The following is a 16,189-nucleotide window of genomic DNA, read 5'->3' on the forward strand; positions in this document are numbered from 1 at the left end:
TCGCGCTATAGGCCTACTTCCACAGGAGGGCCCTGCTGACTGAAATTTTTTATTCATCGCAAGGGATCGCTCAGACATCCCCTATGATGATTTTTCTCTGATACTTTCTCTGGTTCTTCACCTAGAATATCTATACCCCAGGTGACGTCGCCCAGGGATCCTAGGATCAAGGTACACACAAACCACTTCACTATTATAAGGTGAAAACTCAAGGAGGGGTCTGATCAATGTATGAAAAAGTAATTAAAAAAGAAAATTATGGATAAATTCAAGTTTATTTATTTATTAGTTTATTTATTTTTGGGGAAATGCCCAATTTACTTTCAATATCAAAGGCCTCCATTTGATTTTTCAGCGAGGCAAAGACGCCATCTAGTGACAGATAGTTAAAACTACAACACCCTCTGTGATATATGTCGACAAAATGGAGCCCATTGCTCGGCCATGACAATTCTGTCTGGCTCAGAAAGACATCTGCTCCGCAAAATAGACGACAAGCAGCAAGCTAAAGCGATTATGACGTATTGCAATCCGGAAATCATGGTTGGATTTGCAGCAATTGTGGCCTGACGAGAGAGAGAGAGAGAGAGAGAGAGAGAGAGAGAGAGAGAGGGGGGGGGGGGGGTTAGGGTTAGGGTTAGGCTGTAGAGTTAAACATATCATAGCAAATCATATCGTCGTATAGTTAAAACACCATGAAAATGTTTATTAACAACAATCATGCATGAAGGACTCATACGTTTAGGTGTAGATTGCAAGCAAGGCCACAAAATATAAGAGTGGGTTATCTTAACAACACCATGCATCTTTCATGATTCCGGTCGCATGTAGGTAGGTCTGAGACTGAGATAAATGTGGAGCCAGATTGGTATAGAAATAATATAATCGTGCATCTGGGTTATGGTACTCCCACAGATTCATGAGTTGTAAGTGAACGCGTGAAGACTAGAGGAGTTAAGACTCAGTCAACCAGTGTGACTATTCAAACCAGTGCTACATAAATCTAATGCATGGGTTCTACAGAGGGAGATACTATATTTTTTTAAATACGCAATCAAAAAACAGTCACGATGTTTTGAGGAAAATTCCCAGGACTTATTTTTATTAAGAGAATTTCGTAACATAAGAGAGGGACCAGACACCTGCGTTTGTGAGTGCTTTCCAAATTGAAACTATAAAAAAAAAAAAAAAAGAAGAAAAAAACCCAACAGTTTAAAAAAGCTGACATGATGACGCAGGAGCTGTTTTTTCATGCGCAGGGTCGTTCGTCTAGGACACAGGTCGTAGGCATCACTGTTTCAGGAATGTTTTGCATGTTTGTCTTCCTCTTCCTTATGGGCAACGCGCTTAATTCTTTTTAAAAACACATTTTCAATGAGGAAAAAGAAAGATCATGAGACACAAGCAAAAAGGGAACTCACTCCACATTATGAGGTCTAAAGGAAACGGCCACAACGACATGGCTGAACCGTTAATAAAACATGGGTAGGAAGCTGAACTGCGGGAGAGGAGGGTCTAATCTGCAGAGGGGGTGGAGGGAGGAAAAACACAGGAATACACAAGCCACGACAGAGCCAATCGGGCAGGGGACACTTTCTACACCAAACAAGGCTTGAACAATCACGAAATGCCGTTTAAAAAAGATTTTAGTGTTTTTGTCTTGCTTGCAGACACTTGATATGACCCCTGCAAATCTGCAAGGTGCTCCATAATCAGCTTTGCTTTTTGTGCTAAAAATCTGTACTGATACTTATAAAATCATTGATAAAAATATTCCTCTGTTAACAATACGCCTTGGAGGGAAACCATGTGAGAGACTTGAGAGGGGAGATTCAAGGGGAGCGGTTGTAGAGGAGGAACGCTGGGGCAGTGCTGCTACTCTGACTTGGCCTCCTCCTTGGCTTCCTCGGGGGCTTCCTCCACCTGCGGCACAGAACGCATGCAGTATAAAGTATGGTCGCCACCATCGTTTTGACTTTCAGAGTCAGCAGCCAGAGCGTCAGCTCACCTCATTGGTCTTGGCCTCTCCGTTCTCAGAGTGGTTTTCTTCACTGGCCTCTGCCTCGGCGTTTTCCTTTGTCTTCTTGGTCTTCTTGTCTTCTTTCTTGTCATTCACGGCTTTCTCTTTCTGGAAAAGGCCGCAAAACAAGTCGTTGGCTGCATTCGAGTTAAAATGCGAGATGGCCTTGCGCGCGGCCGACCTCTCCTACCTTCGCTGCCTTCTTAACCTTTGGTTCCACCTTAGATGTGGCAGGCTTCTGCGGACATGGAAGGAAGTACAAGTTTTCTTTGTCAATTTTTAAGAGGCACTATAGGTCCTGGGATACAACCTGTTAAAAGCAGTTGCTACCTCAGTTGCTCATTCTATTATGATATTGAACCATAAATTTTACAACTTATTACTACTTCTGAATTCAAAACTACATTGTTCAAAAATTGAGTTATTTTAAGTGACGTTGCCTGATATGACAAACATTTGGAAATGCTGCTCTTAACATATTGTCTGATATGGCTCAAAATTATTGTCATCCTTGAGTTTGGAGAAAATACATTGTTTTGCCTTCAATTACAAATGGAAAATTTGTTCAACTCTTAAAGATAGCTGCATATGTGTATCTCGTATAATATTTCAGTTATAACCATTGGTTCTGTTTTCTAAACTTTTGACTGCGCTTTTGAATGGAATCTGAAAATATTCTTTTTTGCTAACAGTACAATCACAAATAATATAAACACTGCATGGAAGTTTCAGTAAACATGCACGCACGCACACACACACACAAAACCCTGTTATTCACAATATTTTGTATTTAAAGAACACGAAGCACCAAGTTACATTGGCAACTTTCTATAGTTTTATAATAAAGCATCAATCTTTATCGGCATGTAAAAGTGTATCGTATTTGATTAGATTATTTTTTATTTTTGAAAAGGGGGCAGCTTTGTACTAACTTTTTAAGATGAATGGAAATTACCCTTAAAAATGATGGGTTAAAAATAAAGCTTTAACTCACAGTAGGCTGTTTTTAACCACGTTTTTTTTTTTTTTTTTACTAATCCGTTTTAAGCATGCCCTATTTAGACTGCAGTGTTATTTGTGAATGATAAAGTGACACAAATTCAGAATTTTTTTTTTTTTTACATGTACAACTTCCTATTTTACCTGATCAGCTATATGCATGTATATACTTAAATGCTGTTTATCACATGTTAATTAGCCATATTATTTGATGCAAAAATGTTATTTCTGTATGCGTCCTCTGACCTCTAATGACCTGATCCGGGCCGATCTCCTCTGGGGCTGAAACAGAACACAATTTCAATTTCAGCTTGTTGCTTAGTTAACTCGGAACAGTGTGCAGGTGACAAATTCAAAATGACATTTCAAGTGTATTTGGATGAATTTGTACATAAAGTGCTATTTATCATTCTCAAATCCTCCTACCTCATCCCTGTCCTCTGTTTCTCTCTGCAAAACATAAAACAAGAGTTAAACATGGAAACATGAATATGTCTTTATTAAATGCTTGATTAGTATTTATAAGAACAATAAAGTGCCACCAAACGACTTGTGCACTTAATATGATTAGCAATAGGGGTGTTGAGAAAACTTTTTCAAATCATCCCATAACATGAAAGTTGGACAAATAGAGCTGCTTTAAACAATTTAGGGCTGTGATATATGGCGGCAAAGTGTGGTTGGCGAGAGGGGCTCCGAGAAGTTGAGCACGTGAGCCACTGGGGACACATTTGGAGGGCTGGGGCCGCGCTTGTCCCTTTCACTCCCCCATATCTGCCTCCCATTCAATGCATGCAGCTCAAATTTGAAAGCTGGCGCGGGAGTCTCAGAGAGGGGGGAGGAACTTCGCTCAGCCTCACGGGCGCCTCCCGCAGGCATAGCTACGCCACCGCAGCCATTTGGGACTACGAACAAAGAGAGAAAATATATATTTTTATCCAAACGCGACGTCGAATGTCGGATTTTGCGGCCGAAACGCATAGTAAAGTCTCCGCAGTATTTTCTGGCGCTACTTTGAAGCGGTTTAGCGGGCAAACGGCGATAAACGAGCCGTTTGTTCTCGGCTGGCTCGCCGACGAAGGTGCACAAGCGCTGCAAAGCATGGCTGCTGCTGCTTGTGCTTTAACTGCATGGAGAGCCACAGACTTCGAGCTGCATAACGGATAGCGACGGCTTGCGCCGTTTTTAAGGGTGTTTTGGCGCGGGAAAATATTCATTCCAACACACGAAAAAAATCCTCATTAGAGTTATTTTATGGGGGGAAATTACCGACGACATCCGAACACTATACATTGCGTTATAATTAAATAATGTCTCAGAGGAATGTCTCTCAAGCATTTGCATTGCATTCGCGGACTCGGTAACCCTCTAAGAATTTTTCATTTGTTCTAGATTACTCACCTTTCTCCTGGGCATGTTGATCTCTTGGAGGTTTGAACGCAAACACAACTAAAATCAGTTGTTCTCAGTGCATGTGAAGACGAGTGTCTCTCCTATGCTGGCCAGTGTAGTAAACACACAGAAACAGAGAGGCGAGTGGTTGAATGGGGGGAGGGGTGCGGCTAAGCGCTGGATTGACAGCTGCGCCAGCCAATCGCGTGGTGCTATTCGGGGCTGCGGAACACTTGGAATTTTGGAGCCGGTGATGGTTAGCGGGTCTGCACGAATGGCTTCTTACAGGGGGCGATGGGAGGACGCCTATGAGAATGAAAGGATTCGAGGACATGTTGGCTGAATGTGTAGTAGACATGATTGTTCAATGAGAGGGGAAATCGTGGAAAACCCGACTTATTCAAGCCACCACGCCGGATTTATCCACCGATTTTTTTTCTCCATAAAACAAATAAAACCAATATCCAGCGACAGTGGGCGCTTTTGTTGTGAACTGCATTCGTGTTGAGACCAATATGGCGCCCACACCTCTCCTCCCTGACACATTTTTTTTTGTTTTTGTTTCGGGTTTCCCAAATTCGTTTGAGTGGGAAGGAGTGCGTCGTCTGCTCCAGACGCCTGCAGGGGGCCCACTGAGCCCGTCTCTTGAACATGGCTGCCTTAGCCTCTCACTGCTTTTGTGGTGCACGCTCTCAAAAAACCCAAACAAAACAAAATCTCATTCCGGGCGTGTTCTATGAACTGCAACTCATACGTTCGCCATTTTATCCCCTGTCTAACACATACGCGTGTCGTGTGCATGTGTTATAACGCAAATACTATACAGCAATGAGGTGACGTCCACAAGCAGACACCCGAGCACAGTCTCGCCAGTTTTTATTATTTGCCGTTCTGCAGTTACGTGTCTCCCTGCGACTCGAGGTTATGGACTTCTCACTGCCCGGAATCTCTCGCGAGGGACTTTAAGGGGCGGGGAGGCTAGGAGAGGCGGAGGAGGAATGCAAAGCTCCATCCAGTGCACAAGAGCACGAGTGTTTGTGCGTGCAGTCTGTCTCTAACAGAGGATCAAACCTGAGAATTTGGTTGTTTTTTTCTTTTTCTCTTTCACAGCAAATCCTGCACATCAGCCTCCCTTCATAAGAGCAAGAGCCAGCACCCGGGATTGACCATGGTGATCAAAGTATACATAGCGTCCTCCTCCGGGTCCACTTCGGTAAGGGATGTTACATCTTTATTGTGATGTGCGAATATTTGCAGCATCCCTCCCCGCTAAATCCACTCGGAGGGCAGCTGAACCCGGATAGAACTCAGAATTTGCATCAGTATGGAAATGTCTGACCCCTGCTACATGGCCCGTCCTCATGATTGTGATATTCTGTGCACTTTTTAGCTGTGTTTAAAAAGTGTTGTAGTAAGAGTACAACTTGCAACATGTTGCTGTCAACTGTTCTGCTTCTGCTCATTATGTTTACTAAGTGGTGGCGATGGCAGTTAAAATCAGACTGGAGAACAGGAAATACAGACGCTTGTTAAACATTTGCTGCACATTCTCTGCTTGGAATGGTTCGGATTTGCTGTAGAAACCAGGGGTGTTTAGTTTCAGGCATGCCAATCTCATCTAGAGTGGAAAGGAATGACGGTGATGCAATTCTCCAAGGCCTTTATAGAATTGCAGCTGCAGAACACAGTTTAAGACATTCTTGATATATTCTTTATTCGTGACACATTATTTGTGTGCATTAAGGTTTAAACAAGTAATCTTAGGCAGAGCCAGTGACTAAAATGAGCACAGATACCATGCAGTCAGCTAAATGACACACCCTACCTTTCTTAAATGCCTTTGTTTGATTAACATCACCACAAAAGGTCTTAGTTTAACTATCCTGTATGGTTCATATTGTAATTGCTGTAATAGAACATGTTGCCATTGTGTTTGGTACCTAATTTAGTTACATGACGGGCTTACACATGAGAACTACCTCTCACTATGATGCAGTGTGCTTTATTACCGCTGCAAACTACAAGTAGAACAATCACACGCGGTAAATTATGAGTACCTTTCAGACAGTGTTATAAATGAGCACATTTCTGTATTTTCTTTGAAAAGAAATCAAATTGGATTGTGTACCTAATGCTGTGGCTAGTGAGAGCATGTTTTAGCTTTTTTAAAGCATCTGTCAGTATCATTCAGTGTTGTAATCTTTTCAGTTTACTTAACTAACAAGCCCTTGTCAAGGGGTTTACTTCGCCTTAAGATGATGTACTTTCACTTTCACTGCCACACAGAGCCTCTTTTCAACTGCCACTGGCAGCACTTATGTGCCTTTATTGCCCTTACAGTAAATTATTAGTAAAGACTCTGCGGTGGTCAGAAAGGACAAAACCAGTCAACAACTCAGAGACACATTTGCTGTATCAGCGTTGATTCTGATCGATTTTGAGCAATCGGGAGTAACTGAGCCTTATAAATGTGCCACAACAAGCCTGATCTTGTATATCAGCTCACATTGCAGCTTAATAGTCTTTCCCTAGTCATTTCCGGCTGTTTGTTGGGAAATCAACCTTGTTTGGAGCATGCTCTATATGAAATTATGTGAAATGGCTGAATGGCTGACAGTTCTAGCAGAAACCTTCAGTCCTCAATAAGTCCCAGCTTCATGCAAGAAAAATCCCACAAATTCATTCCACTAAGTGGCCCAAGCTGATGTTTGCTAATAGAGAACAGCTAAACCACTAGGACGACTCTATTTTTAGTGTGCTTTGTGAGCTAGAAAAATACTTCATATTATTTGTATAAATCTAATGGTTGAAGGCAGGGTATTTGTCGCCCGAGGCAACTTCCAAAAACGGCGCCCCCACCAATTTCCAATTTATCTTTGAAGTTCAAAGATAACTTGGAAATCGGCGGTCCGAATGAAAGCGCTGGAGTGGGCAGCAAAAAATGCTGGGGCGGAATTTTTCACCTGATGATTTTGCCGCCCCCTAGATTTTGTCGCCTTAGGCGGCTTGCCTCGCTCGCCTAACAGTACCTGGTTGAAGGGGATTTTTTATGGCCACAGTTCAACAATACACCGCATTTTTATTGCACTCGTAGTTTGCAGTGGGCAGAACTGTAATGCACAATGAGATATGTCTCTAACATTGGCCCTCTTTGATTTGGACCTATCTATTAAGATTTAATAATTAAAGTAAAAATACTATTACAAACATCACTTTCAATCGTAGCTAATGAAATATCTAGGCCACCGTGTAAGATGTGTGATCAAATTAGCACTTGCATAGTTCAATGATGTTGCGTGATGTCCATATGTATGTATTATCTTGTTTCGTTGTGTCTTGAACCTACAAGTATTTATCAATATAGCACCAAAACATGGTCTGTGTGGTCCATTGCAGCGTAATATGTGAGTCCAGCATAAATGCACCTGGCCAATACTGTCTTGATGACACCCATCACCAAATTGTGGTGGAGTAGTTCCAGATCAGCATCATAAAACTGAACAACTTTATTTTATTTAAAAAAATAACCTTACTAACAGAAACTAGAAGAGCAGAATGTATCCAAATTGGATCAAGACTTGATGCACACAGCAAAATGGGAACAAAACGAATGATCTATCACTATTGTAGTGTACTGGTTTACCTTAAGTCAGGTAATTGATTCCAATTGCACACAAATGCGCATGCCCCTTCTAAACTCCTCCCTGTGACACCTCGCGGTAACCAAAAGTCAGCACAGGAAACTAACACCAAGGGGAAAAAAAAAAAAACACGACAGCAATGGAAAATGACACACCAACACACTACAAGCACCATGTTTGACTGTTGTACAATAATCTTTTTCTGAAATGTTGTGTGACATTTATTTTATATTTCAAGAAATTCAACATTCGTCTCATCAATCCAATAGAGTACATGCCCATATAACTTGACAATCTTTCAGATCTTTTGTATTTTAACAGTCAAATACTTTTTCACAGCACTGTACTTTATGTGTCATTAGAAATAAGTATAAGATGCATGCATCAAACTGAAACATATGTATTGGGGAACAAATTCTACCACCCTTAACCCCAGATAATCAGTGGTCTACCTGTAAAGTGACATCCTCTTTCCACCACAGTATAACTGCTCAACAAGGAATAGAAACACTGTATTTCTCAAAAGTCCTTAGGAAGCTTTTTTTTTTCACAACACTTGTTATTGTTTGCTAGACATTTTAAGTCATATCCTGCTGTGTATCTTTACTGCCTACTCCAAGTACAAACTGTAGACAGAGATAAGGGTTACACTGTGAATACGGTGTGTGTGTTGTACATATCCGCAATATTTGTGTGGCTCTCTACCTCTGTATTCTTCCCAGAGTTTGTACGTCAGATATTGTGTAATAGGTCAGTTTTAGGGGAGGGAGTCTATCAAAAGCTGTTACTGTTGTACTGTTGGCTGAGGTCATGCTTAGGTGGAGGTTACTGGCTTCTGTCAAACCTCAAGCAAGACTATCTTTGCAGCACAAGTCAGATTTCCATAAATCAAGGCAAAACTATAATCACTTGAATACATACAGCAAGTCACATAAGCACATGCACATCCAGTGGCTTGACGTGGCTTCTAAAAACAAACATCTATACATATCTTTTTTTTCCCATAAGCATTTGCATTTGTCTGAGAAGAATTTGATAACAAAATTGTGTCTTGTATTTGAGCTAAATTCATTGTGACCCTCAGCCTCATCTGTATTGCGGGCTATTGATTTGAGCTTGTGCTACAGTTAATCTAATCAGTCTCTTGCCTGCTGCTGTTAATGACTGACCCTTTTTAAGGATTGATCCGACCTGAATCTAATTTCACTTCCTTGACAACACAGCACTCACATGCCGGTAATGACGACGCTGTTATTGATTATAAAAGAGGAATCTTCTCTCAGGGCTATATACCAAAATAAGGCCTAGAGAATTTTACTGGTATATTCTGGCTCCAGACTGACAATTTTTGTCCCCAAAATAAGTGAGGGGCCCATTGAAACTAAGGAATCTTATTATATTCCCGTGATTATGTGGCAGAAAGTCAGCTAAACAGCTGAGAAGAAATAATTTTAGCACTACTAACCTAGGTTTTTAACCTGGTCAGTCTCTGAACTGGCTTTGTGTCTTTTTCCAGAATGGTTCTTACCTGACCAATTTAAACATGTATTCTTTGTCAGTCACAGTCTGGTCCAAAACACGAGAACGCTAGCGCTTTTAAATGTTAGGTCTTTGCATCATTTTTGATCAATGATTTTATTACCAAGCACAAGCTTGATTTTCTGTTTTCAGCCTTGGTTAGGTCAAGATAACAGCGCAGCAGTACTTATCGAGTCAACACCTCCAAACTTCATGAGTGAAGCCAGAATTCATAAGGGAGGCATCTCCAATGCAAGAAATTATTCTATGGAAAGTTTGACTGTTTTATATATGTTGCTCTTCAGGTCACATTCTCCTATCCAGCAACATTTATAACTATTTTCAGACATCCGAAATATAATGTAGAGTTTCTCAATGACTTTTCAATGATATTGTCGATTGTGTGCATTGATTTTCACTATGTTGTAATGGTGGGTGATTTTAACACTCATTTTGACAATCTGAAAGATGGAAATACCAAAGAACTCTTGAACCTCCGGGACAATTTGGATTTTTTTTTCAATAAGTCACAGATTCAATGCATAACAAGGACCACATTCATCCATCCATCCATCCATCCATCCATCCATCCATCCATCCATCCATCCATCCATCCATCCATCCATCCATCCATCCATCCATCCATCCATCCATCCATCCATCCATCCATCCATCCATCCATCCATCCATCCATCCATCCATCCATCCATCCATTTTCTGTACCGCTTTTCTCCACGGTGGTCGTAGGCAAGTTGGAGCCTATCCCAGCAGTCATCGGGCAGTAGGCAAGGACACCCTGAACTGGTTGCCAGCCAATCGCAGAGCACAGATGAACAACCATCCGCACTCACACTTACGGGCAATTTGGAGTGCTCGATCAGCCTACCATACATGTTTTGGGGATGTGGGAGGAAACCGGAGTTGCCGAAGGAAAGCCACGCAGGCACGGGGAGAACATGCAAATTCCACACAGGGAGGACCGGAGGTGGAATAGAACCCGCACCCTCCGAACTGTGACATGGACAAGCTAACCAGTGTGTCACAGAGCCCACAAGGGCCACATAATGGATCTAATTATTTCCAGAAGTTTCAATATTTCTGAGGTTGAGGTGTCTGTAATTTGTTTTATTGAAAACAAATGCCCATGCTAATTTGAACGCAGGTGGAGCAGAGGTAATTAGAAAGTGTTATATTTACTCAGGCTTTTACAACATCACCAAGCCCGCCCTCAGCTTCTCTTGATGTCCTTGTAAACGCTTTTAATTCAGAGACCTGAGTCCTTACAATCACCACGAAATAGACCACATGTCTTCAAATAATTACACCGGCTTCCAGTAAGAATTGATGGAGCACTCCAAATTGCCTGTAGGCATGAGTGTGGATGGTTGTTTGTCTCTGTGTGCCCTGCGATTGGCTGGCAACCAGTTCAGGCTGTCCTTGCCTTCTGCCCAGAGTAGGCACCATGCCTTCGCATGCCTGCGACCCTCGTGAGGACAAGTGGTACGGATGGATGGATGGATGGATGGATGGATGGATGGATGGATGGATGGATGGATGGATGGATGGATGGATGGATGGATGGATGGATGGATGGATGGATGGATGGATCTGACCCACATTCAGCTGTCCTTCTATGGGCCAAAGCTTTCTTCAAATATTGAAGAATTTTTCTTTTTGTTCCACCAAAAGCACTTGTGATGTTAACTGATTGTCTTCAAAGTCATCATGGTAAATATTTTTGTTTGTGCCCTTTAATAGTTGTATAAATTACTCACTGTTGCTATTGATTTGCTAGAGATGCAAAACATACATTTATTCATTATTCTTCTCTAAAGTCAGACACATTTCCCAAAAAATGTTGACAGCACAATGCGATGGCATGAGTGGAATGACCTGCATCAGCAGTCTTCATTCTCTGGGTATTAGAAACTTATGATCCATTTCTAGATGGACAATACGATGTGTGTTCTACATTTTCATGGGCCCATTCTCAGTGTTATTTGCATCTCTCGCTAGTAGCTACATTGTGATTTCTTTCTTTTTCGGAAAGCATTTAGGTTTGTCATCGAAAGATGAACATGACCCAGGAGTTGAGTCCAAAGAAGTCTCCCTTTTTACACGGCAATTGTTCCAATACATTTGTTTTTCTTGTAAAGACTGATCTGAAAAAAATCAAATGAGTGGATTTAAAAAAGGTGCTATCTTCAAAGTCGCATATCTGATCCAAAAGTAGGTACTTTGAAATAAAAGCTGAAATGTTGATTTCATCACACATTGAAACTGATGTTAAACACTAAAATAAAAGACAAATGCCTCACTCATTGCAGTAATTTTAGAGGTGAGTGTAAGTATGGAACTTGCATGAAAGGTAAATCACAATCATGACAACAGAAAAAGAATTAAGTTGTTCATCACCACACCAAAATCTTGCCAGTCAGTTTTCTTGCATTTTAAATCACTGGGGGCATCTTTCCTTTTAATCAAACAATGCACAAAAAACTGATGGTGATGGTGAAGGAATAACAACACTGAATCAAAACTGAGAATCTTTTAGTCTATGTTACTATTTAGCTGCAATTCAAATTTGAGAAAATTCACAAAAAGACACAAATAAGGTGGGAAAATGACTCCAGTTTCAATCTGTCATGTTGTGTGTGTATACGTGTGTGTGTGTGTGTGTGTGTATATATATATATATACACATATATATATGTGTGTGTGTGTGTGTGTGTGGGTGTGTGTGTGTGTGTGTGTACGTGCGTGCACGCGCGTGCATGCGTGCGTGCGTGTGTTGTCAACTTGCAGCAGACCTTATTTGGCTCCTGTTTGACTGGTTACCTCCTCTCAAGATCCAGAGAAGCTTTTGTTTCCGTCTGGCCTTGTAGGGCCATCCTCCCTCTTACATGCACCCATCAAGGCCCTATTGGACACTCAAACACACATCCGTGTAAGAGGCAGGGCTAAAACACAGAATGACAAAAGGACCTGTTTTTTCTTGTAAAATTATTAGAGGCTTTGCCTCCAGTCAAATGAAATATACATTATCAGTGGTTTAAGTGTTTATTTTCCTTTCCTTCTAAATGCATGCTTATAGACAACCACAATGTGTCCTGACTGAAACCTTGATTTTCTCATACATTTCAATACGCAAGTGGAGAAAATAAAAACTAGAATGTCATTCAGTAGTGTGCGATCTGTTGACTTGCAAGCTACTTCCTGATGTGAGTCTGAAGGCTGTTGACATTTCCATCAGTGTGACTCAAATTGAGAGAATATAGTATATGTGTATATTGCTTCTGCACTAATGTCAGGATCCTCACAACCCTTCTAAAAAGTTAAGTTTTTTTGCATGATGCAATCAGCACTGTGCTTTCATAATTTGTGTACTTTCCCCAGTGGCCGTCACTTAAGCAAATTCCAGTTTGGTCAACCCTTTTACACAACAAAAAAATGCTTCTTTTTTGATGAGTCCTCTTCCAGGTCGTCTTAATGGGAAAAACATGGTTAACTAAGGTTAAAAAATAAGAAAATGAAATAAAATATTGAGATCTCAAGTATTTTGAACACAGAGTTTTAATATGTTAGAATTATTTATCACACAGTGAACAGGTTGTGTGTTTTGTTTCACAGTAAAGAGGAAGTGTATATTTTTTATTATTTTTTTGCAGACCCATGACCGTTTCGTCAAACCAAACTGTTCCATTTCCTCAAATGTCTCCTCTCAGTTGACACATGACTAACTGACTCCCTTTTTACCTCTACCACTTCCCTCCACCCACCCACAGATTAAAAAGCAGCAGCAGGATGTGATGGGCTTCCTGGCAGCCAATAAGATCGGATTTGAGGAGTGTGATATTGCAGCTAACGAGGACAACAGGAAGTGGATGCGAGAGAACGTTCCGGAGGAGTCACGACCAGCCACGGGGAACCCTCTTCCGCCACAAATATTTAATGAAAGCAAATATTGTGGGGTGAGATAGAAACAAAATGCTTTGAATTGTCATCATTGGAGTTGTACACTGTTTACATTACTAATAGCCACGTAGAGTGGCGAAAGTTACCTATGAAAGTTACCTCAATGATTACAATGGTTACACACAGATCCTTCCTTCCTTCCTTCCTTCCTTCCTTCCTTCCTTCCTTCCTTCCTTCCTTCCTTCCTTCCTTCCTTCCTTCCTTCCTTCCTTCCTTCCTTCCTTCCTTCCTTCCTTCCTTCCTTCCTTCCTTCCTTCCTTCCTATCTTCCTTCCTTCCTCCCTCCTTTTATGCTTCCTTGTTTCCCTTCCTTGTTTTATCTTGTCTTTGCTTCCTTGTTTCCTTACTTTATTCCATCCTAGTTTCCTTGCATATGCACTTCTTTGAATCCTTAACTTCTAGTTTCCTTGCTTTCTTCTTTTTTGTTTCCTTGTTTCCTTAAGCCCTTATCCTACTGAGCTGCGAAGATTTGCAGGTGTTTTCAAAGGTTGTGACTGTTTGCTTCTGCATTTTTTATATTTTGAAATACATCCATCCATCATTATCTGTACCGCCTGTCCCAACGGGGGTAGTGAGCGTCCCAGCAGTCAGGGGGCACCCTGAACCGGTTGCCAGCCAATCGCAGGGCACACAGAGACAAACAACCATCCGCACTCGCACTCACACCTATAGGCAATTTGAGTGCTCAATCAGTCTACCAAGTATGCGTTTGGGGATGTGGGAGGACACCGGAGTTCCCGGGGAAAACCCACGCAGGCACGGGGAGAACATGCAAACTCTACACAGGGAGAGCCGGAGGTGGAATCAAACCCGTAACCTCTGAAGTGTGAGGCGGGCGTGCTAACCAGTGCGTCACCGTGCCGCCTATATTTTAAAAGAAAAGCCAAAAATTACATATAATTTTTTGTTTTCCTCTTATTTCCTCATTATTTGATGGATTGAACTTTAACATGGAAAAAAATCCAATTTAAATCTGTCCATCCTCATTCTACGATACACTTTTTGGAACATTCCAAATAAAAGCCAGAAATGTCTAGATATATTTTACTACTTTCTACATTTTTTGACAGATTCAAACCATTCCACCTTTGACCTCTTCTGCTCATTCCAGGTCATTATAGTAGTATGTATATGAATTCATGTCATTCTATATCATTCCAAATCATTCCTCGGTTTTTCATTCAGTCTCTTCAACTTTTTTCCAGAAATTGCATTCTCTAGTTAACAGTATTATCTTTTATATGTCTATGTTTTATGTCTTTTATTTTTTTACTTTAAGTTTTCATTCCTTGGAGGGGAGCAGATGTCTTTTAAGTGGCCATTCTTTCTCTTTCCTTGCTTCTCAGAACTATGAGGCCTTCTTCGATGCCAGAGAGGACAATGCAGTGTATGCGTTTCTAGGTCTGACTGCTCCCCCAGGGTCAAAGGTAAAATTTTAGTAAGCCCTCATGAATGCCTTGCTTTCGTCGCTCTTCTCTTTCATTTTCAGACAAGACTGTGATCATTCCCATGAAGAAAACTATTTCATTCCACATTTTTCTGACACGTCATCCAAGCATGGCTCATTTGCTTCTACACAGTAGCACCTCCCTGCATCTATCTTGATAGTAAATGCAGGAAAGTGTGCTTGTTATAGAAGCATAGAGGGAATTTCACCTTTCATGTAGAAGGGATATACTTATCAGAAAGAACATCATTCTCACACTGTCCTCTCTTTCCATGTGCGCTTCTTTGCAGGAGGCTGAGGCTCTGTTGAAGAAAGCACAACAATAGTATTCACATTTAAAAATATACTTGGGCCTAGGGCCTACATGAAAAATGTTGCTCTTCATGTTTCATTTTTTTACAATTCTTTCATTAATTGTGCCTTGTCATCGTGAAATGAGGTACAACAAAAGAAAACAATGTTCTGCTTATCAAGACTGTCCAGTGCTTCCTCAACCTCTAGTCTGCTAGCGTATTGGTCTGTCCATTTGGCATGATTAAAAGATGTGCAATGTAGCGTTCCCATGTAGACATCCTTGTGTACAATGTTATGTGTATGTCAGACTCATCATCACAGGAGTGATTATTAAAAGGTCTTAAATCTTGAATTAGAGAAACATTTTCATTTGTGCTGTTCTGTAATTGCTGAAAGTTGCCAAAAGCAACTTCAGCTGGAGCAATCCATTCCCATGTTTTCATGTTTATGTATATTTCCTTCAAACTGTCTTAGAGCTCTTTTAACAGCAAACCTTTTCTATGAGAAAATATATGTTTAGCAATGGGACTTAGGCAGTGACATGTGACGATTTTATTTGCTGTTTGAGTGTTTTTTTAGATGAGTGGAACTGTTTTTATGTAAGCTTCCTGTTTTCTATTGTGTTAGAGAATGTTAGTTCTCTTCCCCAACCTTAAATAAAATGCTTCACGACAACCACATGTCTGTATCTTCCTAATTGTTTTGATAATCAATGAGGCACATTAGAATGTGAGTGTGCACTTGTTATTGATTGTTAAGGTTAAACATTTCTGGACAATCTGTCACTCAGTTGTAGTTGATTTCAAATGTGTTTTATGGGGTTCAGGTCAGTTATTCTCCATTGTTTTCAAAAAATAGGCACCTACCTATTGTAGATGTTTACAACTGGAGTAGTCAGCCACAC

The 16,189-nt window shown here is 40.9% G+C and overlaps 2 protein-coding genes across 2 annotated transcripts; one reads left to right on the plus strand and one right to left on the minus strand.

Annotated features, from left to right (window-relative positions):
- Positions 1-1,073: 1,073 nt before the first annotated feature.
- Positions 1,074-4,573, minus strand: hmgn6 (high mobility group nucleosome binding domain 6). Its single transcript, XM_088373185.1, has 6 exons — positions 4,421-4,573; positions 3,446-3,469; positions 3,266-3,301; positions 2,211-2,258; positions 2,009-2,128; positions 1,074-1,923 (listed from the first exon to the last, which is right to left on the minus strand). The coding sequence occupies exons 1-6, from the start codon at positions 4,433-4,435 to the stop codon at positions 1,876-1,878; spliced, it is 291 nt and encodes a 96-aa protein (XP_088229311.1). The 5' UTR covers positions 4,436-4,573; the 3' UTR covers positions 1,074-1,875.
- An 816-nt stretch (positions 4,574-5,389) lies between these two features.
- Positions 5,390-15,960, plus strand: sh3bgrl (SH3 domain binding glutamate-rich protein like). Its single transcript, XM_088373171.1, has 4 exons — positions 5,390-5,624; positions 13,356-13,541; positions 14,891-14,971; positions 15,282-15,960. The coding sequence occupies exons 1-4, from the start codon at positions 5,580-5,582 to the stop codon at positions 15,315-15,317; spliced, it is 348 nt and encodes a 115-aa protein (XP_088229297.1). The 5' UTR covers positions 5,390-5,579; the 3' UTR covers positions 15,318-15,960.
- The last annotated feature ends 229 nt before the right edge of the window (positions 15,961-16,189 follow it).

This window comes from Syngnathus floridae, chromosome 1, assembly GCF_059516105.1.
Source record: "Syngnathus floridae isolate MCC-2025c chromosome 1, RoL_Sflo_1.0, whole genome shotgun sequence".
NCBI lineage: Eukaryota > Metazoa > Chordata > Actinopteri > Syngnathiformes > Syngnathidae > Syngnathus > Syngnathus floridae.

What these genes read in the sequence shown, in the direction of transcription:
- hmgn6 (XM_088373185.1), bottom strand. An exon ending in CCCGGATCAGGTCATTAGAG is followed by an intron (nt 2,259 to 3,265) that starts GTCAGAGGACGC and finishes CCATGTCCGCAG; the next exon opens with AAGCCTGCCACATCTAAGGT. An exon ending in GAGAGGCCAAGACCAATGAG is followed by an intron (nt 1,924 to 2,008) that starts GTGAGCTGACGC and finishes TCTGTGCCGCAG; the next exon opens with GTGGAGGAAGCCCCCGAGGA.
- sh3bgrl (XM_088373171.1), top strand. Translation starts at nt 5,580, where the DNA reads ATGGTGATCAAAGTATACATAGCGTCCTCCTCCGGGTCCACTTCG. An exon ending in CCTCCTCCGGGTCCACTTCG is followed by an intron (nt 5,625 to 13,355) that starts GTAAGGGATGTT and finishes ACCCACCCACAG; the next exon opens with ATTAAAAAGCAGCAGCAGGA. An exon ending in CTGCTCCCCCAGGGTCAAAG is followed by an intron (nt 14,972 to 15,281) that starts GTAAAATTTTAG and finishes GCTTCTTTGCAG; the next exon opens with GAGGCTGAGGCTCTGTTGAA.